This window comes from Leucoraja erinacea, chromosome 21 (assembly GCF_028641065.1).
Source record: "Leucoraja erinacea ecotype New England chromosome 21, Leri_hhj_1, whole genome shotgun sequence".
Classification (NCBI taxonomy): Eukaryota; Metazoa; Chordata; class Chondrichthyes; order Rajiformes; family Rajidae; genus Leucoraja; species Leucoraja erinaceus.
In genome coordinates, this window is record NC_073397.1 from 1,723,349 (window position 1) to 1,751,078 (window position 27,730).

Below are 27,730 nucleotides of genomic sequence, written 5' to 3' on the forward strand. Positions count from 1 at the left end.
ACATAAACGAGCAAACCACAGTTCGGAAAAAGAACTTGTGGACAGATGAGACTAAGATTAACTTGTATCACAGAGCGATGGCAAGAGCAAAGTATGGAGGATAGAAGGAACTGCCCAAGATCCAAAGCATACCCACTCTTGTGAAACACGGTGGTGGGGGTGTTATGGCCGGGGCATGTGTGGCTGCTGAAGGTACTGGCTCTCTTATCTTCATTGAAGATACAACTGCTGATGGTAGTGGCATGAATTCTGAAGTGTGCAGACACATCCTATCTGCTCAAGTTCAAACTAATGCCTCAAAACTCATTGGTCGGCGGTTCATTCTACAGCAAGACAATGATCCCAAACATACTGCTAAAGCAACAAAGGAGTTTTTTCAAAGCTAGTAAAGGTTAATTTCATGAGTGGCCAAGTCAATCACCTATGATCTGAACCCAATGGAGCATGCCTTTTATATGCTGAAGAGAAAACTGAAGGGGACTAGCCCCAAAACAAGCATAAGCTAAGTTGACTGCAGTACAGGCCTGGCAGAGCATCACCAGAGAAGACACCCAGCAAACTGGTGATGTCCGTGAATCTCAGACTTCAAGCAGTCATTGCATGTAAAGGATATGCAACAAAATACTAAACATAGCTACTTTCATTTACATGACATTGCTGTGTCCCAAACATTATGGTGCACTGAAATGGGGGGACTATGTATAAACACAGCTGTAATTTCTACATGGGGAAACCAAAATGTATAAAAATGACCTTTAATAAAATCTGGCAATGTGCCCGTTAACCACATGTGAATTTTTTCTATTACAAATTTCAAATCGTGGAGTACAGCGGCGAATACATAAATGATGGGTCTTTGTCCTGAACATTATGGAGGTGGAATGGTTCCATTGGAAAGAATTAGCCCCAAGATGAAGTTGTCACAATTTGCTTTATTCACACAGGATTTGGAGTACTAACTCTACATAGAAACAAAAGAACAGAGGTTGCAGAGTCGGATGATCCTCGAGGTCTTTCACTCTTCATGCTACATTGGGGGAGGGTGGATGAAGAGAGAGAGAGAACACATTAGAACACAGAAGTACCAGTGGCCTCCCTGCTGAACTGCAAATGGGAAGGGCATGGCCATCACTGGCTCTTGGTGCAAGTGGTGGTGGTTCATCCTACTTCCGAGTGACTTCAGTTATAATCTCAATCACCACCCACTTTCTTGGCCTTTGGAATTTATAAAGCAGGACTTTAGAAAAATAGAGGTTTGTAAATGGGATTGATGTAGATTGTCGATTAATGTCTATAGTCTTGAACAATTCGGGACTTTTGAAAGAATGTTCAGAAAACTGATGTGGGGGCAGATTTGTAAACTGTGATGGTATTAACTAGAATAGAATAAAGGTTCAAAAGAAGTGTGTGGGAAGCATTTTTGAGATTGGATAGTCCAACACATTCATGACTGATTCAAGTCGCATTAGTAGAAATATACAAAATAGGAGAAGCTAGTTAAGCTTAATGTAGAGCACAAGTTACTGGAATCTAAAACAAAAGAATGCTGGAAATGCCCAGCAGGCCAGTCTGTATCTGGAGAGGAAACAGCTGAGCTAATAACCATATAACAATTTACAGCACAGAAACAGGCCATCTCGACCCTTCTATTCCGTGCCGAACACGTATCTCCCCTAGTCCCATATACCTGCGCTCAGACCATAACCCTCCATTCCTTTCTCGTCCATATAACTATCCAATTTATTTTTAAATGATAAAAACGAACCTGCCTCCACCACCTTCACTGGAAGCTCATTCCACACAGCCACCACTCTCTGAGTAAAGAAGTTCCCCCTCATGTTACCCCTAAACCTCTGTCCCTTAATTCTCAAGTCATGTCCCCTTGTTTGAATCTTCCCTACTCTCAGTGGGAAAAGCTTATCCACGTCAACTCTGTCTATCCCTCTCATCATTTTAAAGACCTCTATCAAGTCCTCCCTTAACCTTCTGCGCTCCAGAGAATAAAGACCTAACTTATTCAACCTTTCTCTGTAACTTAGTTGTTGAAACCCAGGCAACATTCTAGTAAACTCCTCTGTACTCTCTCTATTTTGTTGACATTCTTCCTATAATTAGGCGACCAAAATTGTACACCATACTCCAGAATTGGCCTCACCAATCCCTTGTACAATTTTAACATTACATCCCAACTTCTATACTCAATGCTCTGATTTATAAAGGCCAGCACACCAAAAACTTTCTTTACCACCCTATTTACATGAGATTCCACTTTCAGGGAACTGTGCACAGTTATTCCCAGATCCCTCTGTTCACCTGCATTCTTCAATTCCCTACCATTTACCATGTACGTCCTATTTTGATTTGGCCTGCCAAGATGTAGCACCTCACACTTATCAGCATTAAACTCAATCTGCCATCTTTCAGCCCACTCTTCAAACTGGCATAAATCTCTCTGTAGACTTTGAAACTCTACTTCATTACCCGCAACCCCACCTATCTTAGTATCATCTGCATACTTACTAATCCAATTTACCACACCATCATCCAGATCATTGATGTACATGACAAACAACAGTGGACCCAACACAGATCCCTGAGGCACCCCACTCGTCACTGGCCTCCAACCTGACAAACAACCATCCACCATTACTCTCTGTCATCTCCCATTCAGCCACTGTTAAATCCATCTTGCTACAGGATATGATGGTACATCCAAATTGACCGGTTGTGGAACAAGAAAGACTATCTGAAAATGCTGAATTCAATATTGAGTTGTATGTGTGCAAAATGCTTAGAGAAGGGCACTGTTCCTGAACATTGCATTGAACTCTCTTAGACTGTGAGGGAGACAAAGGAGGCATTGTTTAAGTATTAATGAGAAGTTACTGTAGTGGGGGTCACCACCCCACATAGAATTTAGTTGTTCTGAAACATAATCACTGCTGTTAGATTTTGCAACATGAGTGTATCAGTATCCCATCTGTGCTGCCACCTTCAACAATGCTTAGATTTGTACATCAAGGTCACTGTTCTCTATGGCCTTGCGTTTGCCATTCGCTGTGAACGATGCATCCTCATTAATCCTCCCAGAGTGCATCATATCACATTTAACAGGATTAAATTCCATGTACAAGGTGTATGTTGTGCTTGCCTTCATGGGTCAGGCCACTGAGTGCAAGAGTCAGGAAATGTTGCAGCTTGATTGCTCTTTGGTTAGGCTGCATTTGGAATATGCTGTGTAGTTCTGGTCGTTCCGTTACAAGAAGGATGTGGAGGCTTTGGCGAGGGTGTAGAATACTGCCAGGAATAAATTGTATTGACTACAAGAGTTTGGACAAACTTGGATTGTTTTCTCTGGAGCATCAAATACTAAGGGGAGACCTGATAGAAGTTTATAAATTTATGAGAAGCGTAGATAGAGTAGACAGTCAGGATCTATTTCCCAGGTGGAAATGTCAAATACTAGAGACCATAGCTTTAAGTGTGAGAGAGAGAGAGAGAGAGGTTTAAAGGAGATGTCGGGGCAATTTATTTTACACCAGAGGGTGGTGGGGGCCTGAAGTGTTCTGCCAGAGGAGGTGGTGGAGGCAGAAACGACAGTGCTGTTTAAGAGCTTTCTAGTGTAAGACGTGAATATGTAGGGACGTGGATCACGTGCAGGCAGAGGGAATAGTTTAACGGTATTATGTTTGGCACAGACACTGGGCCCAAGGGTCTGTTCCAGTGCTGTCCTATGTTCAGTCTCCATGATACTCTATATTCATGGTGAATTCAAATACACTAAATGATCCAGATACGTTGGATCTTGCGCACACTTGGTGTATTGATTGGGCCACCCAGCCAGGATGGGGCTGCCTGCTGTCGTTCATACCTTGATGTCCCTGGTTTTTACTCTCAGCTTGTTGACCTGGGATTCTGCAATCTCAGCCCGCTCCTCGGCATCATCCAGTTCACGCTGCAGGGTCCTGAACTTGGAGATGTTTGTGCTGGAGTTTCCCTCCTGTAATGAAACACGCAGGCTGGTTATTTGGAGGCAGAAATGTGCAGGAACGTGATTAAAGATGCAAAGTGCAGCCAACTCACCGCATCCTCTGCCTGGCGCTTGTAGCTCTTGACCTTCAGCTGCAGTTTATCAATGAGGTCTTGCATACAAACAATGTTCTTCCTGTCCTCCTCACCCTGAGCAAAACAGTTGGCAGGTTATAACCACATCTCCCTTCCTTGGATGAATGTATAACACTTTGCATCTACTGATGTGAACTGTGATCCTCATTGTTCTGAGGTCAGTCAAATAGCATTCTACAAGACTGGTGTAAAACTGAAATAATCTGCAGAGATGGACATTTTATGATTTTCTAAATAGAGCTACACCTTGGGAGGACAAATCAAAATAGGACGTACATGGTAAACGGTAGGGAATTGAAGAATGCAGTTGAACAGGGGGATCTGGGAATAACTGTGCATAGTTCCTTGAAGGTGGAATCTCATATATATAGGGTGGTAAAGAAAGCTTTTTGGTATGCTAGCCTATATAAATCAGAGCATTGAGTATAGAAGCTGGGATGTAATGTTAAAATTGTACAAGGCATTGGTGAGACCAAATCTGGAGTATGGTGTACAATTTTGGTCGCCCAATTATAGGAAGGATGTCAACAAAATAGAGAGAGTACAGAGGAGATTTACTAGAATGCTGCCTGGGTTTCAACAATTAAGTTACAGAGAAAGGTTGAATAAGTTAGGTATTTATTCTCTGGAGCGCAGAAGGTTAAGGGGGGGACTTGATAGAGGTCTTTAAAATGATGAGAGGGATAGACAGAGTTGATGTGGACAAGCTTTTCCCTTTGAGAATAGGGAAGATTCAAACAAGAGGACATGACTTCAGAATTAAGGGACAGAAGTTTAAGGGTAACATGAGTGGGAACTTCTTTACTCAGAGAGTGGTGGCGGTGTGGAATGAGCTTCCAGTGGAAGTGGTGGAGGCAGGTTCTTTGGTATCATTTAAAAATAAATTGGATAGGCATATGGATGAGAAGGGAATGGAGGGTTATGGTATGAGTGCAGGCAGGTGGGACTAAAGGGAAAATAATTGTTCGGCACGGACTTGTAGGGCCGAGATGGCCTGTTTCCGTGCTGTAATTGTTATATGGTTATATATAGCTGTCGATGTTTGAGGTGAAGAAAAAAAAACATGCAGATACCACAGAATTTCAAATGAAAAAATGTTGAAGTAGTCAGCAAGTCGGTCAACTATTGAGGAGAGCAAGTTAAGGTTTTGGATTGGCAACTCTGTGTCCAGATCTCTGATGGAGATCATCAACCTGAAATATGTATAATAAGTGATCATATAGGGAATGCCAGAGCAGGCCTGAGGGTTCTGCGGGCTGGTCCTTTTTATAGTTGTATTTCTGTTGATTCTGTTTTTTTTTTTCGCCTCTCCAGATGCTGCCTGATCTGCAGAGGATTCCCAGTATTTTCTGTTTTCAGAGAATTGGGGGCCAGAGAAACAATAGTTGCCAGTAGGGTAGACTAGTGATTGGAACAGACAAATGGGGAGGGACTATCAGTTTAGGAATGCAGTAGCTAAAGTGAATCACGGTGTGAAGCATTTGGCCAGACACTGCAGGAGTACATTAGCATTTCAAACCTACCGTTGATGTATTTTCCACAGACCGCCATCTTCTGTCGATTCCGATTTCTTAAACTTGGAAGAATTTTCATTTTGGTTTACCAAACACAACCTGAATTTAACCTTAATTTACTTGGGAATAATTAGATAAAATCAGAATTTAGGCAGTTGTGGAAGTTTTCAAATTTTTAATTTCCCTCAAGATACCAGGCAGTCTTTGCAACAGTTAGCCAATGTGCACAGCGAATAATAGATTATTGGAGAACTACTCGCATGCATGTCCCTGAACTGAGTTTTTGAAACTTTATTCCAAAAGATTCCACAAAATTCAGTGATGGATTAGATGGAAGTTTCCATTGGTGTGGGAGTCTGCAGCTCGGAGTGATAAACTAAACGCATCTTGTCAGAATGCTGTAAGGAAGTTTGATGTGAGATCTTTGGCAATATTTTTTATTTGAGATTAGTAGACCTGATATTCTGAGGGATGTTGGGAAAAGATAACTGATTTAGGTTCCTTGTACAGAAACACTGCAACAGTTTGGAGATTCTCATGGTTCAGCACCATTTCTCCTGCTACTGTACCTGGTAGGACAGTTCTTTGATCCTCCGCTCGTACTTCCGCAGGCCTTTCAATGACTCTGAATTTTTCCTCTGTTCGGACTCCAGCTCAGACTCCAGTTCCCTCGCCTGGTAAACGAGAAAATGAGTCAGGGTTTGGTCACGCTGACATCAGCAGTTTTAATCATCTTTCTAGAAAATTGATTTTAAAATGTTTCTTTTAACATCTTTAGTTAACTAATATAAAAGGCAAAGAAATGAAGGATGGGGGTTAAATTTTTAACCCCCATCAGGACACCAGGATGTCTGGACACCAAGAAAACCGAGAGAAACTGGGATAGTGGACAAACAGTACTGAGGTATAAAATCTATCCTGATCTTGGAGAAGGACAGGGCAGTTTCAAACAGCCAGATAATCTACCCTGGATCCTAATGCTATCTTTTTAAATTAAATAAATAAAGGGACTAGGCCACAGGTTAAAGGCTTTTGGAATAGCAATGCCATGGAAGCACTTACAAATGGCTTGGAGCTCACGACATTCAGATGGGGCCATGTTTCATTCAAAGTGGATTGTGACATGCAGAAATAAATTGTATAGATTAAACTGAGTCTGACTGTGAACTGACGGGGGCCATCTTATTGTGAATCAAAGCACCTTAATAATTATACAAGACCTCCTTCCACCAAGGTTGCCTTTGGCCTGACTGAAATATTGAAAGTTTACACGTGTAACAAGCATGAATATCCATTCGACACAACAAGAACATGTTACACCTGTATATTTACGTAAAACACACATGGATCAACCTTGTTGGGCTGAGTGAATCCAAGAGAGATATCAACATAGAATTTTCACAGGCTGCCAAACAAAGCTCACAGGTGTACTGGCCCTTGAGCTGATGTCTTTGCGACAATGTTTACAATTAAAAAAAAATCAATGTTAGATTCCACGGCAGGTGACTGGTAGAGTGGATGCCAGGTAATCACTGGGCCCAGTTATCTACCAGTCACCAGCACAGAAGCTGCATTAACCTGGATTTCAGAGCTCACTATGGTTTGTCAAATGACATTATGATTCTTAAGCCAAAATTAATATTTGACAGTGCAGAGCATGGAACTTTATATGCTTTCTGTGAAAGGGATGAGGTGGAAATTCCCAACTACCCCCACTGCCAACACTGCCACAGAAAACTCCTGTCCTCTGACTTCATGTGGACTCCTTGTGACTGGGAGTCGGCTATGCTCTGGTGTCAGGATTCTGCCCAGTTAACTTTCCTGCTCTTAGTGTTACCTGATGCTCTGATTCTGATTGGTCTCAAGGCCTCATTTCACAAAGACCAGGTGAACTGTAGCCAGTTCCTGCACCTGGCAAACCAGAGCCACAGAAGCACATACATTGGGTGGAAAGCTCTCCACCCCTCCTGTGTTACTTACTCTGGTCTCGAGCTTCAGTATTTGTTTCTTGCCTCCTTTAAGTGCAATCTGTTCAGCTTCATTCAGACGTAGCTGTAAATCTTTTGTTGTCTGTTCCATGTTCTTTTTCATCCTTTCCAGGTGTGCACTGGTGTCCTGTTCCTTCTTCAGTTCCTCTGCCATCATTGCAGCCTGCAAACCATTAACCACAAACTTAAATCCAGTCACTAATGTACTATTAAAGCTGCAAATGGAACATTTACAAATTTGAAGTTCTGGCACTGGTTGATTGAAATTCATAATGATTGATTATCATGAACCTGTGGATCATGAAGGTCTATATAACCCACCCATCACTTGAGATACAATAATCAGCTGAGTGGAGAACCACTATCTGAACCTGAAACCACAGGTAGGTTAACGGCTTGGAGGTTCTACCTACACTTGTATGGCTGTTAATGTGTACACATTATATAAATATAATCTTTGATGTAGATATTGTAATACAGTTTGTGGAATCCAAATTCAAGTTAACTTGGCAGTGGAACCTTCGCAGCCTTCTGTAAATCTGCAGCTGGCTTCACTCCTTGTCTCTGTTCTGTGACTGCATTTCTCAAAATTCAAGGCGCACTTTTTGCCCTTCGAATTGTGGTTCTCTACAATTGTTGGGTCTCGGAAGGTGGCCATGGATCTCATTGGTCCCATTCCCCTGCTACTGCAAATAGTTGCATTACTGAAGATCTGAATCATGGAATCAAAAAGCACAGAAACTGGACCTTTATGCCTATGCTATCAGTGTCATGGTGGCTAAGGCATTGTGCATCTTCACTAACCTAATTTTCCTGCATTAGGTCGATATCTCTCTACTCTTTCCTATTCTGACCAAATGCCATTAAAATGTTGTAGCTCTATCTGCAGAATTAGCCATAGTCTGTGTTTCCAGTAGCATTATTACACTGGCATCTACCTAACAAGTTGGAAAGTTGCCCAGGTGTGTCCTATTAATAAACATTACAACAAAATACATTTAGTTTCACTCTTAACTAATCAGTCTCAATTATCAGCAAAGCGATGGAAGGATGTTGAAAGTACAGCACCTGCTTCCACTGAACTCCAAGTCTCTGCCATCAAACCCTGGCTTCTCCATGACCACAACCCCAACTGGACCAACTACAAACAATGGATCCCAAGATCACAAAGCCTTTCTGCACCTCTAGCCACCTCCCTGGGAAATCTAGGATATATCCCATTTGGATATTGTGACTTGACTATGTTACTATAAACATAGCCAGTCTTTCACAATTGCTACCTTATCTAATTTTCATCCCATCCTTATCTGTACTACCTACATCTACTGAGATTTGTACAGCAGCATCTTTTTTGGTAAAGATAAATACAAAGCATATATGTAGTACTTGAGCTCTGCCTCCCTTCTCTGTGCATCCATTGCTAACGTAATACTACATTGATCCACCCATCCCTAACTTGCATACTATTCCATGCTTATAAAAGATTGTTGGAATCCTTGTGTTTACTACAATTAGCTTCTCATAAATCTCATTGTTTCCCTGTTAAGTTTGTTATATTCAGCCAGTTTTTACTGGAATGCATCATGCACCCAATATTTTATTTTATATTTCCCACTCCTTATACCTCAAGGACCTCTGGCCTTTTGTTTTAGTAAATGGTGTATGAATTCATGTACAAGAGAACGTCTGCTCCACCATCATTCATCTTTTGGCTGACCATCTACCTATCTGTCTGTACAGCTGTCCATCATATTATGGCTGGCTAGATTCAACTAGATTCCCATATCTTCTAATAGGCTTTGATTCTAAAATCTTTGCATCTCAGCTTTGAATATACTCGATGACTCAGCATCCAGAGTCCTTTGGTACAGAGAATTTAATAATCTATAGAGTAAAATAATTCTTCCTCTCACTGGGAATTATGGAACCATAGCCTTCTTTAGACTCTTCAGTTTAAGGAAATCACTTCTTAATCCATTGATATTTTTGTATGTCTCAGTGATCCGATCACTCATCAAACAACCTGCGCTATCGAGGCCTCAATACGCCTTTGGTGCGCAGAAGGTTAAGGGGGGAACTTGATAGAGGTCTTTAAAATGATGAGAGGGATAGACAGAGTTGACGTGGAAAAGCTTTTCCCACTGAGAGTAGGGAAGATTCAAACAAGGGGACATGACTTGAGAATTAAGGGACAGAAGTTTAGGGGTAACATGAGGGGGAACGTCTTTACTCAGAGAGTGGTAGCTGTGTGGAATGAGCTTCCAGTGAAGGTGGTGGAGGCAGGTTCGTTTTTATCATTTAAAAATAAATTGGATAGTTATATGGACGGGAAAGGTATGGAGGGTTATGGTCTGAGCGCAGGTAGATGGGACTAGGGGAGATTATGTGTTCGGCACAGACTAGAAGGGTGGAGATGGCCTGTTTCCGTGCTGTAATTGTTATATGGTTATAATACTTACATCGGTTATTGCCTTCTTAGCTTTCTCTTCTGCATTCCGACACTCTTGTACTGCTTCTTCTACCTCAGTACTCAGATAGGTAATGTCAGTTTCCAGCTTCTTCCTCTGGTTTATCAGACCAGTGTTCTAAACACAGGCAAAGGAAGAGATTGTTACTTTCTCTAATCACCAGCAGCCTTCCAAGCTCATTATTAAATGCGTGTCCACAGTCAGATGCACAAGTCCACTCTTCACCTGTGAGTGCAGCAGGTTCACTCTCTCTGTTGCCTCCAGTAGTTCATGCTCTGCTAGTTTCCGACTTCTCTCGGACTGTTCCAGAGCCGCCCGTAGTTCCCCAACCTCTGCCAGCAACAGATTACTGTGGCGTTCAGCAACTGCCAGTTGCTCTTTGTAATCATCGTTCTGTCGACTTGTTTCATCCAGTTCCAGTTGGATATCCTACATGAAGACACATTTATATAACCGTCACTGACCTGGAGTTCTGGGTCAGGCATCTTAAATAACACAATCTGAATGAAACTAAATGGTAGAGTTAGAATTCCTCTGTAGGTTTACATGTGTTTGTTTCCTGATCATTTCCCACCATGTGTTCAACTTACCTTGATCTGAGCTTGGACAATTCGCAGCATCTTCAGGGATTCGGCTGCCTGCCTGTTGGCATGGCTCAGCTGGATTTCCAGCTCATTCAGATCTCCTTCCATCTTCTTCTTCAACCTCAGCGCCTCATTTCTTGCCTTGGCCTCAGAATCCAGAGCTGACTGCATGGATTCCAGGGCTCGCTGGTGGTTACGTCTGAAATGACCATCAAAAGACAATAGACGTGGATGGTAAATCAATGATAGCACTACTTTTTTTTTAAAAGGAAACAAAAGCTGTGTGTATGAACATACAGGAATCCCCTGATCTTGGGGTCTACAGTATGCTGGAGACAGATTATCAATTGCTCTGCCCACAATAACCATCTTGTCCTTACAGGCCATTTTAGTTCATCTTGCCATTCCCACATCGACTTGTCAGCCCTTGGTCTTGTCCATTGTCAGTGTGAGGCTAAACATTAAATAGAAGTGCAACATATCCTATTCCACCTGGATAGTCTACTACACACATAGAACACCCAGGTACACTCCCTGTGCATTTGTTTTCTCTCTGCACCAACCTGGTTCTTCCAGTTTTTCCCATCACGTAGTTTTGTTTCCCTCTCAACCTGGTCAAAATTGCCTGTCCCTGCACATAATACATAATACAAAACCATACAATGCAGGAGAAGGCCCTTCAGTCCACCATATCTGTGCTGAATATGATGCCCGCATATGCTCCATATCCCACTATTCTGTGTATTTTCATATGTTTATCTGAAAGCCGCTTAAATGCCATAATGTCTTCTTCCACCACCACTCTTGGAAACATGCTCCAGGCACCCACCATTCTCTGTGCAAACTACTTATAACTAATACCCCCCAATCCAGCGGCATTGTGGTAAATCTCTTTGGCACCCTCTCTAAAGCCTGTAATGGGATGACCTGAACTACACACAATACTCCCCATGTGGCCTAAGGTTTTAGCATCTTAACCAATTTGTTTAAACACACCAAGCAATAGAACTCATACATCTACAAAAGGCCCGTTCTTAGTCACGTGTGTGACCTAACAGATGAAACATTGTGGAAAGCATCTCTTGTAATTCTGAAAGCATTACAAGTATATTGTTTTGCACTATATATACGATTCATTTTTTTCAGTCAAGTGAATTTTTTGTATGTTATGCTGACAATGTTTGTTTAGGGTCAGAGGTAAAATATGACTGGTCACATGTGTGACATCACACGGCAGCATCTTGCAAACTCCGTGAATTTTAAAAAGCTACTAGAACGTTGATATCTTTAGCAGACATGCATTATAGTTCTGTAAATAGCAATGAATAAGATTCATCTCTTACAATCGTTTTTGAATGTGCTACTTGCCGCGATGACGTCTGGTCACGTGTGTGACGGGTTAGGTTCACATTCCACAGAATGGGCCAAAAACATCCCGCTCACCTTAAACATTCAATCTCTTCATCCTTTTCTGCCAGTTTCCGCTCTAGTTCTGCTTTGGTTTGTGACAGTTCCAGTTGGATCCTCATAGTTTTGCTTTCCTCATGTTCAAGGGCACCCTTGGAACAAATGAAAAGCATGTGTTGGTTGCTGACCCACTGTGAGCCCATCTGTTCTCGCTGCCCTGGCACGTCTCACTCCTGTACCTTGCCAGACTCCCCACACGTTGCTGCAGGCTGCTACTTCCACATTCAAATATTCTTCAATGTTTTATAGGTTTTAACATTTGAATGCATTTCAATTTGCCATCCGTCCCATGGGCACAGGTTCTGCATTGTTCCTACTCTGTGGAAAGAAATTCCTCCCAAATTCCTATTGATGTTGTTAGTTTGAGCTTAAGCTTCCTGGTTGCGAATGCCTACAAGTGGAAGCATCTTCCCCATCTGTTTACATTCTTAAATACCTGTCAGGTCAAATATTAATGGCACAGAGGGTGACCACTCAGCCCATTGGTTCCATGCTGGTTCCAATGGGCATATCCACGCAGGTCCAATCTCTTTATAGCCAGCAACTACAACTCTCATATGCCCGTTAACTCTTTTGTCACTTAAGAAGAATTGATAGTGACCATATAACCTATCAGCATATTGAAGGTACACAAAAATGCTGGAGAAACTCAGCGGGTGCAGCAGCATCTATGGAGCGAAGGAAGTAGGCAACGTTTCGGGCCGAAACGTTGCCTATTTCCTTCGCTCCATAGATGCTGCTGCACCCGCTGAGTTTCTCCAGCATTTTTGTGTACCTTCGATTTTCCAGCATCTGCAGTTCCTTCTTAAGCATATCGAAGGGGTGTGAGAGGAAACTGGAACATCTGGTGAAAAGTCTCACAGCCACAGGAAGAACTTGCAAACCACACACTTATTAGCTGATGACTGCACTATGTTTAATATGCAGCTCATGAGCAAATTATAACCATATATAACAATTACAGCACGGAAACAGGCCATCTCGACCCTACAAGTCCGTGCCGAACAACTTTTTTCCCTTAGTCCCACCTGCCTGCACTCATACCATAACCCTCCATTCCCTTCTCATCCATATGCCTATCCAATTTATTTTTAAATGATACCAACGAACCTGCAGCCTCCACTTCCACTGGAAGCTCATTCCACACCGCTACCACTCTCTGAGTAAAGAAGTTCCCCCTCATGTTACCCCTAAACTTCTGTCCCTTAATTCTGAAATCATGTCCTCTTGTTTGATGAAGCACAAGCTTGACATAATGCAGCATAGGTTGATAGAGGCAAGCAATGACAATCTTCAAAAAGCATCTATCCGTGTTATTTAATGTCATTACCATCACCAAATCCCTTTTGTAACCAACATCCTTGGGGTTAGCATTGACCACAAGCCAGAGTACCAGACACATAAATACCAGGTCAAGACGGAATGGGAAGTGATACTCCAAAGGCTTTCCATCATTTAGAAGTCAGGAACTTGGTGAAATACACTCAACCTGCTGAGTGCAGTATTCAAAATGTTCAATAACATTCAGAACAGTGCAGCCTGCCCGAATAGTGCAGCCATCCCATCTGTAACCCTGCACTCCCTGCACCAATACTGCACATTGGTTTCCCTGTGCACCACTTACAACTTGCTCTGATGGTAGCTGTCAAGCCAAGTTGGTAGCTCCCAACCTCTGCAGCCAGCAAGCATTAGAGAACTAAATAGGATGCCTCTATCTGATGCCTCCTCTCCTCAGCCCCAAAACTAGAAACATTTCTCCATTCCTTCATTGTTACCAGATCTAACTCCTGCAACCTCCGACCCAACAGTACTTGAAGTCTGCTCATAAGAGTTACTGTAGCAGTTCTCAAAGGAAGCTTGTCAAAGGCAACAAAGAATGATTAATACATGATGACCGACATCCTGAAAAATGAATAAATGAAGAATGTGGGACAGCGGGCGGATCACCATCATCCTCTGCCACCAGATCTGTGGTGCAAATGGGCAGGTTTTTCAAAATAACTTGACACAGAGGGTAATGCCTATATGGAACACGTGACCAGAAGAAGTGGTAAAGGCAGGTAGAATTACAATGGTTCAAAGACAGATAGGAAAGGTTTTGAGGGATATTGTCTAGGAGCAGGCAAGTGCGAATGGCTGGATAAGCAAGTTGGATAGCCAAGGCAAATTTTGAATGCTGCAAGACTGACTATGACTCCCAATATTGACATGACTAGGAGCATGAGTGACTCAAGCTGTTCTCTCATTGCCATTTTCCTCATTTCGAGCTTGGACGTGTACCTACCTCAGCCTCGGCCAGTGCTCCCTGGACCTCGCTCTTCTCCTGTTCTAGGTTCTTCTTCAACTTCTCCAACTCGTGTATGCACTTGCTGCCTTCACTGATCTGGTCAGTCAAGTCCGAGATCTCATCTATTGTCACAAGAAATACAATCTGTTATTCAACTGTTTGAGCTCCAATCAAGCAACACCTCTCCCACATGAGAGGGATAGATCGGTGTATATCATGACAGGAATAGATCGGGTAGATGCAGAGTCTCTTGCTCAGTGTAGGTGAATCAAGCACCAGAGGACATAGGTTTAAGGTGAAGGGGAACACATTTAATAGGAATCTGAGGGGTACCTTTTCACATAAAGGGTGGTGGGTGTACGGAACAAGCTTCCAGAGGAGGTGATTGAGGCAGGGGCTATCAAATGTTTAAAAAACAGTTAGACAGGTACATTGGATAGGACTGGTTTGGAAGGATATGGGCCAAATGAGTGTTAGATTGCTATTGTGCATGCTTCTGTAGTAGTCACTTCCACAGAGCTTAAATTAGTTTAAAATGCAGGGCTCTGAGGCTTGTCAGCAAACTGCATCCAGAATTGGCTTGGTGATAGGAAGCAGAGGATAGATGTGGATGGGTGTTATCTGATAGGGAGTCTGTAACAAGTGGTGTACTGCAGAGATAGATGCTGCTGGGACCTATGTTTGTCTTGCATATAAGTTACCTGTATGAGAATGTAGGTAGTCTGATTAGTAAGTCTGCAAACAACATGAACATTGGTGGAAGGTACACAAAAATGTTGGAGAAACTCAGCGGGTGCAGCAGCATCTATGGAGCTGCTGCACCATGATCATTGGTGGAGTTGTACGTAGTTAAGGGGCTGTCCCACTGCGGCAACCTAATCCGCGAGTTCTGGCCAGTTTGCCCTCAACTCGTACTCGCAGCATGGTCGACACAAGGTCCTAGGAGGTCTTTGTAAAGGGCCTGTCCCACTTAGGAGACCTAAACAGCAACCTCTAGTGACCTTGCCCGCCACCCAAGGTTTCCATGAGGTCACAGGAGGTTTTGGTCACTCTTTTAAAACTCTCTATGTTTGGTATGTTTGTCTACATAGCACAAGGTATTGAGGATAAGATTTGGGATGTCATGTTGTAAGTTGTTTAAATCTAAACATTTGAGTATTGTGTACAATGTTGGTTGCCACACCCATGGAAGGATGCGGTTGCAATAGAAAGAATGCAACAGATATTCACCAGTTTGTTTAAGAATGAAGGGCAAAGAAAGATTGAGTCTCTTCATAAAGGAGCACAGGAGGCCAAGGGGCGACTTTATAGCAGTTTATAAAATGATGAGCAGCATCGGTAAGATAGATTTTTGAAGGACAGGGAATCTAGAACACTGAAGCAGAAAGTTTAAAGTGGGAAGAAAGAAAGTTAATGGAGATCTGACAGTTAAGTTTTCACACAGACGATGGTTGTTATTTAGAACAACTTGACTGAATATGTGTTCGAAGCAGACTATGTTTAAAAGGCAGGTAGTTGTATAGGAAAGGTGTAGATGGATATGGGCCTACACAGGCAAACGGGATAAGCCTAGGTAGGCATTACATTCAACACGGTAAAATTGTTCAAGAAGCCCCATTACTGGACAGTACGATTCTGAGATCTATGAGACAATGTTCATTTGTATAAATTGAAGAACTAGCTTTAAATAATCAACAAAATATTTCATTAATTACTGTACCAGCCATTTAACAAGAGTAAGTTTATATTAAATTTACAATAGGAAACGTGTCAATTTTCCCTCTTTGGAACATTACATGTTTTCATTTTCAAGCGTATATAATTTCCCCATAATAACTTCCTCAATCTTCATTAAACAGACAATTCCTACTGCACACATAAGCTCATCCCGATAGTTCCAAGCAGCATCTACACTACCTCACCCACAATGCCACGGACTTGCTGATATATGTTGTAGTTTGCCTAAGATACAGAAGCTGTATCCCAGATGTAGACCTGTAGCTTTATTATACCTTGAAGATTCTTATTCTCTCGTTTGAGGGTCTCCAGATGATCTAGGGACTCCTCGTAGGCATTTTTGAGTTTAAAGAGCTCTGTACTCAGACTACGTGACTCCTTTTGTGATATCTCCAGCTCGGACTGTGTCTCCTCAAACTTCTGCTTCCAGTCAGCAATCATTTTGTCAAAGTTGCGTTGCTTCTTGTCAAAAGCAATGGCAGCAGAGTTTGCTCTCTCCAAATCAATCGTTAAGTCTTCCATTTCTGTCTGCAAACGATGCTTAGTCTTATCCAGTGAGGAGCACTTTGCATTTATTGCTTCCACCGCTTCCTCAGCTTCTTGTAGACGGATGGCCAACTTCTTCCTGCAATCAGCAATCAGATTAATCACAGTCATGGAGTAGAACACCATGGACACGGGCCTTTCAGCCCATTGCCCATGGTGACAGAGATGCCGATACACCCTAACCCCATGTTTCTGCATTTAGCCCATATCTAGTCCCTTCTGATCCATGCACCTGTCCAAATGCTTTTTAAACAGAACGCTTGTGCCTGCCTCTGCCACCACCTACGGCAGCTTGTTCCACATCCCACCCTTGGAATGAAGAACTTGCCTTTTATAGAGTCATACAGCACAGAGACCCAATGCCCATGCCGATCAAGATGCCCCATTTACATTAGTCCTATCTGTTCGTGTTTCACCAATATCCCTCTCAACCTTTCTTATCCACCTATCTAAATGTCTTCTAAATGTTCAGATCTTCTTTAAATCCGCCACCTCTCACCTGTTCCCTCGTTTTAACCCTTGCCATTCGAAATACTCTCTGCCCTTGCTATGACTCTCATAATTTGATAAGCATCTGTAAGATCTCCCCTCAGCCACATGAACTCCAGTCAGAACAATCCCAGCATTTCCAATCTCTTCTTGTAATTACAGCAAATCTTCCTCTAGGTGATTCCCTTTTCATTCACCCTTTGAAGCACTAGCACAACCTTTCTATAGTGTTGATGACCAGAATGGGGCACAATGATCCATGTGTGATCTAACCAATGTGTTGTACAGCTAAAACATAACCTCCCAGTTCTTAAACTTTACGTAGAATTTCTAGAAAATAAGACAAGTTTGTAACAATTAACATGAGTCTTACATACTGGGAAAGAATGATGGAAAATAGGCCAACAGAATGAAGGTCTGTGCCGAACATGATGCCAAGTTAATCTCCTCTGCCTGCACGTCATTCCCTCCATTCCCTGCATATCCATATGCCTATGTAAAAGCCTCTCAAACGTCATTATCATACCTACTCCCTACTAAAGGGGAAACATCCCATTGATTGGAGTTAAACTATGCCCAATGAAGATAGTTATCATTGGTAAAGGTTAAACAAGGGCATTGCTACACATGTTCCCCTGGGCCTGGTGAGTTTGTGGCTTTGCTTTCAGCTCAAGCAGTGTAGCTCTGATTAGTGGAATACCATCAGGTGAACCTCTTTGTTATGAGAAAGGGTGTAGAGGAGTGACACCAAAGATGAAGGGCTTCGGTAAAATAGACAAAATAGAGAAAATGCAGTTTCTCCTTCAGCAGAAAAGACCACAGACAGTTGATAGAGGGTTGGAACGTCCTAGGAAGGAATAGAATCCAAGGGCAGAAGGACTGGTAACCAGAGGGGCACCAATTTAAAAAATTGCTCAAAGAACCAGTGTTAAGGCGCTATGGTTGTTCATTTGAAGCCAGTTCAGAAAAGAATGAGTAGAAAGTTGTTGGAGCTTGGGACAATGTAAGGCAGGGTAGAGCAGGGCGATGGGACAAACTGGAGAATATCAAGAAAGAGGTGGCCTGGCACAACGGTCTGAATGCTCATATGTGTTCACAGTTAGAATTTTAATATATGTCGCTACAAGAGGGGGGCATTTGATCCATCGAGTCTATGCCAATTCTCAGAGCATTCACATCAGTCTCATTCCGCAACTTATTTCCCACCAATTCAAGCCTGCCTGACACTCCCCTATACCATAATAAATTTACAGTAGCCAGTTAAGTACCAGGATTTGAGGGAAAACCAAAGCACCCAATAGTCGAAGAGAGACTCGAAAAGATAAACTCTGCACAGACCCAAGGTTAGGATTGTACAGGTCTGCTAGAGGTGTGTGGCAGCAGCATAACTGTGTGCCACTGTGCCTGCCTTCACGGACATGAAGATCAGAAATATTACCATAACATAACAATCTCAGAGAGTACAATTGCAACAATGAATTCCTGATTAAATTTTAAAGATGTCTGCACATACTTTGCTTCCTCCAGCTCCTCTGTTCTCTGGATCGCATCAGTTTCATATTTAGTTCTCCATTGCGCCACCTCAGAATTAGCCTTGGACAATGCTCGCTGCAGTTCAGCCCTTCCCTCCTGCTCCTCTTCATACTGTTCTCTCAGAAGGTCACAATCATGGCGGGAGGCATGCAGGGCATGAGCCAGGGCATTCTTGCTCTTTAATGGAAGCACAAAAAAAATCAAAACTCATTGAAATCTTGTGGGTTCTGTTAGCAACCACATTTTGTCCATGAATTCATGGCTATCTAACACTACTGTTACCTTGTGATGGAGCAAATAATTTACCAACAGCTTTCTTGATGGCTCAGGTCGAAAGCCATCGCTCAATATTATGCTGAGCTGCAAAGATCAACGAGATCCCACTGTGTTGAGCAGCAGTGAAGCACGATAAATTATTACACCATGGATGGGAGAGAAATAACTAACCAGAGTTCCTGATGCTGATCACGCTCTAATAATTCCCAAATAATTAGAGTGGGGCAAGTTTGGGTGGTAACAGAAGGGGGCTCAGATGCTGATAATTGGTTATCTCCAATTCCTCATTGTGTACTATATGTAGTGAGTTGCAATCAGGAGCGAGCACCAGATATCTATAGAAAGGAACTGCAGATGCTGGTTTACATCAAAGATAGACACAAAATGCTGGAGTAACTCAGCAGGACAGGCAGCATCTCCGGATATCCAGAGATAACTGAGTTACTCCAGCATTTTGTGTCTGGCACCAGATATGTAGTAGGTTTCTAACCGCCTTCCTTTCACTTACACACAGTTTGAAATGACTAACTACCAGGCCCTTCAGCTCGACTGCTGCCAAGTTTCACATTTCCCTCTAATGTGAGTTAACCGTTACTTGGTTCCCACACATCACTTGGCCTCTCATGCTAGAAACTTAAAGGCACCTCAAACTAACTTGTTTTAATTTCCATTCACCCTTCAGACCCACACTTATGATTTATATATGTTCTGTTCTGGTAAAAACTCAATTTAAAAATTCTTATTCTTGGGTTAGAGTCATGGAGTCATAGAGCACATAAACAGGGCCCTCAGCCCAACTTGACCATGCCGACCAAGATGCCCATCGATGCTAGTCCTACCTGCCCACATTTGGCCCATATCCCTCTAAACCATTCCTATCCATGTACCTGTCCAAATGTCTTGTAAATGTCATTATAGCACCTGCCTCAACTACCTATCTGGCAGCTCATTCCATAAGTGAAAACTTACCACTCAGGTTCCCATTTAAATATTTTCCCTCTTGTCTTCTGGTTCTTCATTCCCCGACTCTGGTTAAAAGATCACCCCTCAGGTTCCTGCACTTCAAGGAATAAAGTCCCAGCCTGCCTAACCTGTCCCTCTAGCTCAGACCATCAAGTCGTGGCAACATCCTCATGAATCTTCTCCGCACTCTTTCCAGCTTAACAATATCCTTTCTATAGCAGGGTGACCGGAAATGAACACAATATTCAAAAGGTAGACAAAAGTGGTGGAGAAACTCAGTGGGTGAGGCAGCATCTATGGAGCGAAGGAAATAGGCGACGTTTCGGGTCAAGACCCTTCTTCAGACTCCAAATGCTGTTTCACCAACATCTTGTATAACTGTACCATAACAACCTAACTTCTATACTCCACACCCTGACAGATGTACCAAAAGCCTTCTTGAGCACACTTACCTACCTGTGACGCCACCTTAAGGGATCCATGTACCTGCACTTCTAGATCCCTTGGCTCTACACACTCCACAGGGCCCTGCCATTCACTGTGAATGTCCTGCCCTAGTTTGACTTCTCAAAATGCAACATTTGTGTGCAGGACCATTCATTACTGTATACATTTTGTAAGGCTGCACCTGGAGTACTGGGTTCAGTTTTTGTCTCTCCGCTGTAGGAAAGGCACTACTAAGCTGGAAACGGCGCAGAGAGGATTTATGAGGATGTTGCCGGGACTCGAGTGACAGGTAGAGGAAGGGATTGGGCAGGCCAGGACTATATTATCTAGAGTGCAAGAGGCTGAGGGGTGATGTCCTACAGGTATGTAAAATCATGAGGGGAAGAGATAGAGTGAATGCAGCTTTTTTCCCCAGTGTAGGGGAGCCAAGAACTAGAGGGCATAGGTTGAAGGTGAGGGGTGAAAGATTGAATAGGAACCTGGCAGCAACCTTTTCCACCGAGTGGGTGATGGGTATATGAAATGAGCAGCCAGAGGGAGTGGTAGAGCCAGGTACTGTAACAACATTGAAATATAATATCACAAGTCCATGACATGAAATGTTTAGATATCTGGGCTAGTTTAAATGGGGCATCTTGGTCGGCATGGATGAACATAGAACAGCGGCCCACAATGTCTATGCCAAACATGATGCCAACTTGAGTTGGGCTGAAGGGAATGTTTCTGTGCAGGATGACTCCATCACACTCTATTCAAGGTATTGAACTTATAACTTACTTTGTTCTCCTCTTCCAGCTGTCTTTTCAACTCTTCAATTCCCTGTGAGAATGATATTTTTCCCCGGCTCAGCTGGTTAATCAAAGCTTCCTTTTCTTCCATTTGTCTGCTGAACTCTCCTGATGATGATAATCAAAAAACAATCTCATAAATTCATAAATCAACAGGTAGACTTCCCTGCTTTAGCTTTCTAGGCTAAAGGTTCTGTAACCTCCCAACATCGGGAACATGTTTCCTGCCTCTAGTGTGTCCAAGCCCTTAATAATCTTCTATGTTTCAATAAGATTCACTCTCATCCTTCTAAACTCCGAAGTATACAATGCAACCCATTCCCCAATGCAAGGGGGTGTGGGGGAGGGGGGCTCTGCTCACCCCGCAGCCTCAGCTTTTGGTAGGAAACATGTTCCCGATGTTGGGAGAATCCAGAACCAGGGGCCACAGTTTAAGAATAAGGGATAAGCCATTTAGAACGGAGACGAGGAAACACTTTTTCACACAGAGTGGTGAGACTGTGGAATTCTCTGCCTCAGAGAGTGGTGGAGACCGGTTCTCTGGATACTTTCAAGCGAGAGCTAGATAGGGCTCTTAAAGATAGCAGAGTCATGGGATATGGGGAGAAGGCAGGAACGGGGTACTGATTCGGGATGATCAGCCATGATCACATTGAATGGCGGTGCTGGCTCGAAGGGCCGAATGGCCTACACCTCCGCCACTTCAGCTTTTTATTCTCCTCGCCGCGTTATTGACAGCGGGTTCTGGAAGGGGCGGTTTTTACGATTTTTATACCTTCATAACTTTTGTACTATTTCACCGATCGGAACAAAACTTATTTGACTTGCAGCAGAGGAGAATGGTGAGTAAGGTGGCGAAAAATCGTAGCACTATGGGGGATCGTTTTTGCGCAAATGTTTATACAACGCAGACAGGAAGCGGTCAAGATGAGAGTTTTAGTAATAGTATAGATGTCCTTCCTCAAATTAGGGGACCAAAACTGCACACAATACTCTAGGTGTGGTCTCACTAGGGCTCTGTACAATGAAGATCCTTCATCCGAACAGGGTTGGCGACAAGTTGCAGGATTGGTCAGGGAGCAGTTAATGAAAATATAAACCTTTCCAATCCATGTATCTGCAAATGTTTTCCAATGCTGCCTCTCTCACCTAGTCAGGAGACTGGTTCTACATACCCATCACTGCAGTGTGGAAATACCTCCTCCACAGCACTTCAAATATTTTGCCCTCAATTTAAACCAATGACCTTGAGTTCTGGACACCCCCCCACACGGAAAAAGATTGTGAATATCTATCCTCTTTATTCTCCTCATGATTTTATCATTCTCTTTCATTTCACCCCTCAGCCTCCTGTATTCCAATGAGAGCAATCCCAGCTTTTCCAATCTCTCCTTGTAACTACAGCCCTCCATTCCATGCACCATCCTGGTTAACCTAAAGAAGGGTCCTGACACAATAGACAATAGGTGCAGTAGTAGGCCATTCGGCCCTTCGAGCCAGCACCGCCATTCACTGGCTGATCATCCACAATCAGTACCCCGTTCCTGCCTTCTCCCCATATCCCGTGACTCCGCTATCTTTAAGACCTCTATCTAACTCTCTCTTGAAAGCATCCAGGGAATGGGCCTCCACTGCCTTCTGAGGCAGAGAATTCCACAGATTCACAACTCTCTGGATGAAAACGTTTTTCCTCATCTCCGTTGTAAATGGCTTACCCCTTATTTTTAAACTGTGGCCCCTAGAAAACACAAAACATTGTCTATCCATTCCCTCCACAGATGCTGCCTGGTGTACTGAGTTTGTTCAGAACTTTGTTTTTTGCTCAAGACTCCAGCACCTGTAGTTTCTCATGTTTCTGCACTCTTTCTAGTGCTACTAGATCCTCTGTCCATATAGTGTGGTGAACAGATGTACACATAACATTCCAAACGTGGCCTCACCAATGTCTTGCACATCTGCAACACAATGTCCTAATTCTTATGCTCAATACCTCAGCCTACGAAGGTAAACAATGTAACCAAATTGTAATTCGCCTTCTTCACCACCCTATCCACATGTGTCTTTATTTTCCGCTAACTATGAACTTGAACCCCAATGACATTAAGGTCCCTGTCGTTTAAAGCATTACCTCATCTTTATCTGGATTAAATTCCATCTGCCACTGCTCCCCCCAACTTTCCAAGCAATCTATGTTGCTCTGTATCGCTAGGCAACCATCCTCGCTTTCTAGAACTCCACCAATATTTGTGTCATCAAACAACATACTGTTCAGACCACAGGCATTGTCGTCCAAGTTATTTATATATTTGGCAAACAACAAAAGTCCCGGCATTGTACATGCCGTGCAGGTTGGTTGCAGACTTGCGGGCAGAAAAACAACTTTCAACCACTCCCCTCTTCCGCCTCTCACCAAGCCAATTTCACATCCACTTTGTCAAAACATCTTGGACCTAATGTACCCCAACTTTCTGGACTTGCTCACTGTGCAGGACCTTGTCAAAAGCTTTGTCAAAGTCAATGGACCACTCTTGTATCTCCCACCCTGCCTTCATCAATTGTCTGAGTAACCTCCTTAAAAATCAATCAGATTTGTGAATCTGGCCTAAACCTCGCTAACTACTCCTGGCTTTCCTAGTAATCATAATTCGCATCCCAACATGTATCACAAACATTACTTTGTCCTATACATTCCTCTCTCCATCCTTCTCTACAACTGAAGAACAAACTTGCTTTTCTTTCTTTCCCAGTTCTAACAAAGGGTCTCTGGCAAACCTGCTGAGTGTTTCCAGCATTTTCCCTTCTGGTTTCAGATTTGGAACATCTACAGTTTCATTAAAATTAAAACTGTTATCTTTCAATTTCACTCTAAACCATGTTCTTCCTGTTGACAAGTTTTCTTCTCACCTTCTGCGTTCTCCTAATTACTGGATCTTTCCTTGTGACTCTCATGCCACCTTGATTGTATCAGAGTTTTGCAGATAAATACACACGGAGAGAGAATCTCCAGCTCCGGCCCCAACCCTCCCGATTCCAGTCCTGCCCTAACCACCCACTCCTGTTGCCTTTCCCTTACCATTCTGACTCTCCAGCTTAGCCCTGTGTGAAGCATGATCAGCCACATGTCGCTGAAGTTCACCAACTTTATTATTTGCTTCATGCAATTGATCCTCATACGTTCTGCACATCTTCTCTGCATTGGCCTAAAATAAATAAACATTCATTTTATTTATTACACTTCTATCAAAGCACTGAAGTTAAAAATTGTATCTTGTATCGCCCTCATTGGTTCAGTCAGTGAGTCATATCGCAGGCTCAATATCATGACTTGACACCTCCACAACCTCTAATCTTGATTGACTGAGAGATACAGAATGGACACAGGACCTTCGATCCAACGAGTCCACGACAATCATCGATCACACAGGAAGGACCCATTGCCTTCATCCCATTGTGCATTGCTCCAGAGCACCAGAATGCCAGTACAGTGTTTGCCATCAAATGCAATGTGACTCGACTTGAATCATGATGCAATATCTCAGCTGTCTGGGATGACAGAGACAGTGACTGGTAGATTAAATTGTGGGAACCAGATTCCTTAATGAGAGATTCTGACCATCCTGGGAAATAAACTGCAGTGATTATGAGGATGCAGGAGTAGGCCATTTGGCCCTTCGAGCCAGCACCGCCATTCAATGTGATCATAGCTGATCATCCCCAATCAGTTGGCATAGTCTTCAGTAAACTGAATTGGGGGAAATGAATGCTGTGGTTTTTGAAGTCAAAGGTGGAAAGTGAAAACCTGGTTCAAAGGAATGACTAAGTTTCAAAGTTGGACAATTGAGTTAAGGAAAGGTTTTACATGAAACAGTGAAGGAGGCAGAATCCAAAATACGGTTTTGAACTACTATTGGATAAATATTTAAAAATACATTATGATTATCTTTAACTAAATTTGCTCTGTTGTTATTCCATTACCATTTGGTGTACAAAGAACAATATCAATTGAAACTAGCCAACAAGAGCCCAGGTTCCTCCAAATTGCTTACCTTAGCTTTTGTTACATGTTCAATGTTGGAACCTAAATCATCTGTCTCCATTTTGAGTTCACTCTTCTCTTTCTCTAATTTCTGTTTAACTCTTTGTAGGTTATCAATCTGCTCGCTGAGTTCTGCCACACTGTCGGCATGTTTCTTTCGCAAGACAGAGCTCGTGGCCTCGTGCTGCAAAGTCGCCTCCTCCAGGTCCCGTCGCAGTTTCAGAAATGCAGCTTCACGTTTCTTGTTCATCTCCAACTGTGCTGAAGTCGCTCCTCCTGCTTCCTCTAGCCTTTCACTCAATTCTTCCAGTTCACGGGCCACATCAGACCTTTGCTTTTCTATCTTTGCCCTTGCAGCTCGTTCTGCCTCCAACTCCTCCTCCAGTTCCTCGATTCGAGCCTAGTTCAAAGGAGAAGACATAAGAATGAAAATCAGGATGACCTGTTGAGAATTAGCCATCAAGTGGATCCGATTTTTGAGCTGGTGCAAAGACCAGTTCTAGTTCTATGTTGGGAGTCGTGTCATTTTCAACACTGTTTGTACAAATAAGTCATGGAGAAATCTCCTTCAGTTTACTTCAATTGTCAATCAAATCGTCGGGATAATGCTCACAAAGTTGGGTGGAAGAATTTCAAAATTCACTCCATAGGAACCTTCCAAGGTGGTACATCATGGGCTGTATTGTAATGGTAAAAAGAAAGCTTCATTCAGCTCCTTTTCATTGGACATGGGCAGGCATCATCGCCACTGGTTTTGCTTCACTGTTTCACATATATTTACATTTCTTGGGACATCACCCGAGTTAATTTAATCATCCTTTTTGGTGCTTAATAACAGCTCCCCTTTTTACCTGCAATTCTTTAATTTTCTTCTGGAGTTGCATAACAAGGGCTCCTTCATCTTCAATCTTTGAGGTTAGCTGATTTATTTCAAAATCCTTCCTGTGAAGGACAAAACAAATATGTTCCAATTATAATATCTAATATCATGTGAGGAGTTATTCTCCTGATTTATGTGATAGATCTGGCTGATTGTCACTGAGTAGGGAACCAGAAGACGTTGACACTGGGTGGTGTTGTCTTTGTTGAAAAGATATCTTGTATCTTGTTTGATTGTTAAGGGCTTGGACACGCTAGAGGCAGGAAACATGTTCCCGATGTTGGGGGAGTCCAAAACCAGGGGCCACAGTTTAAGAATAAAGAGTAAGCCATTAGAACGGAGACGAGGAAACACTTTTTCTCACTTTTTGCCTCATGTGGAGGCCGGTTCTCTGGGTGATTTCAAAAGAGAGCTAGATAGGGCTCTTAAAGATGGCAGAGTCAGGGGATATGGGGAGAAGGCAGGAACAGGGTACTGATTGGGGATGATCAGCCATGATCACATTGAATGGTGCTGGCTCGAAGGGCCGAATAGCCCACTTCTGGACCTATTGTCTATTGTCTTGCATTGAATGAAGAGAAGTCTATTGGAATGACAGTGGTCTTTTATTCTGAATAGCAGTCACAGAAGATAGGCACAAAAAGCTGGGCCAGACAGCATCTTTGAAGAAAAGAAATAGGAAACATCACCTATTCCTTCTCTCCAGAGATGGAGTCTGACCCACTGAGTTACTCCAGCTTCTTGTGTCTATCTTCGGTTTAAACCAGCATCTGCAGTTCCTCCCTTCACAGCACAATCACAGCATCACACTCACTTCTTTAGCCTTTCCTCAAGCTGCTGTTTATCATTCTCCAGATCCATGACACTCTCGTGTGTTAGCTTCAGGTCTCCCTCCAGTTTCCGCTTTGCTCGCTCAAGGTCCATCCTGACTTTTTTCTCTTGTTCCAATGATCCTTCAAGCTAGCAGAAGAAGGGGAGATTATTAGTGGATTACAAATGGCCAATAACTGGATAAGAAGGGAGGAGAGAGATCTAGCATAGAAACAAGTAATCGTGACTGTGTTGGAAATTAAGCAGCATTTACACAAACCCTACCCCATAAGTTAGGTCTTTATTCTCTGGAGCGCAGAAGGTTAAGGGGGGACCTGATAGAGGTCTTTAAAATGATGAGAGGGATAGACAGAGTTGATATGGACAAGCTTTTCCCTTTGAGAATAGGGAAGATTCAAACAAGAGGACATGACTTCAGAATTAAGGGACAGAAGTTTAGGGGTAATATGAGGGGGAACTTCTTTACTCAGAGAGTGGTAGCGGTGTGGAATGAGCTTCCAGTGGAAGTGGTGGAGGCAGGTTCATTGGTATAATTTAAAAATAAATTGGATAGGCATATGGATAAGAAGGGAATGGAGGGTTATGGTATGAGTGCAGGCAGGTGGGACTAAGGGGAAAAAAAAATTTGTTCGGCACGGACTTGTAGGGCCGAGATGGCCTGTTTCCGTGCTGTAATTGTTATATGGTTATATGGTTATTGTATTCTCCCACACTCTCAACTCCCTCCGCACCCAAGATCTGATCACTCACCAATATATTTGGGGAATTTAT

At 42.9% G+C, this 27,730-nt stretch overlaps 1 protein-coding gene across 1 annotated transcript in view; it reads right to left on the reverse strand.

Moving 5' to 3' along the window:
* Window positions 1-912: 912 nt before the first annotated feature.
* The window catches only part of LOC129707171 (myosin heavy chain, cardiac muscle isoform-like), a 38,774-nt gene continuing 11,956 nt past the window's right edge, over window positions 913-27,730 (reverse strand). Inside the window, exons 9-25 of the mRNA XM_055651975.1 lie at window positions 26,943-27,088; window positions 26,100-26,190; window positions 25,259-25,648; window positions 24,286-24,412; window positions 21,202-21,320; window positions 18,719-18,915; window positions 16,446-16,795; window positions 14,431-14,555; window positions 12,123-12,238; window positions 10,686-10,878; window positions 10,321-10,524; window positions 10,087-10,212; window positions 7,620-7,790; window positions 6,209-6,313; window positions 4,084-4,179; window positions 3,872-4,000; window positions 913-1,027 (exon numbers count right to left, since the gene is read on the reverse strand). Of these exons, the coding sequence (XP_055507950.1) occupies window positions 1,016-1,027; window positions 3,872-4,000; window positions 4,084-4,179; window positions 6,209-6,313; window positions 7,620-7,790; window positions 10,087-10,212; window positions 10,321-10,524; window positions 10,686-10,878; window positions 12,123-12,238; window positions 14,431-14,555; window positions 16,446-16,795; window positions 18,719-18,915; window positions 21,202-21,320; window positions 24,286-24,412; window positions 25,259-25,648; window positions 26,100-26,190; window positions 26,943-27,088 (2,697 nt within the window). The 3' untranslated portion in view covers window positions 913-1,015. The remainder of the gene's footprint in view (window positions 1,028-3,871; window positions 4,001-4,083; window positions 4,180-6,208; window positions 6,314-7,619; window positions 7,791-10,086; window positions 10,213-10,320; window positions 10,525-10,685; window positions 10,879-12,122; window positions 12,239-14,430; window positions 14,556-16,445; window positions 16,796-18,718; window positions 18,916-21,201; window positions 21,321-24,285; window positions 24,413-25,258; window positions 25,649-26,099; window positions 26,191-26,942; window positions 27,089-27,730) is intronic.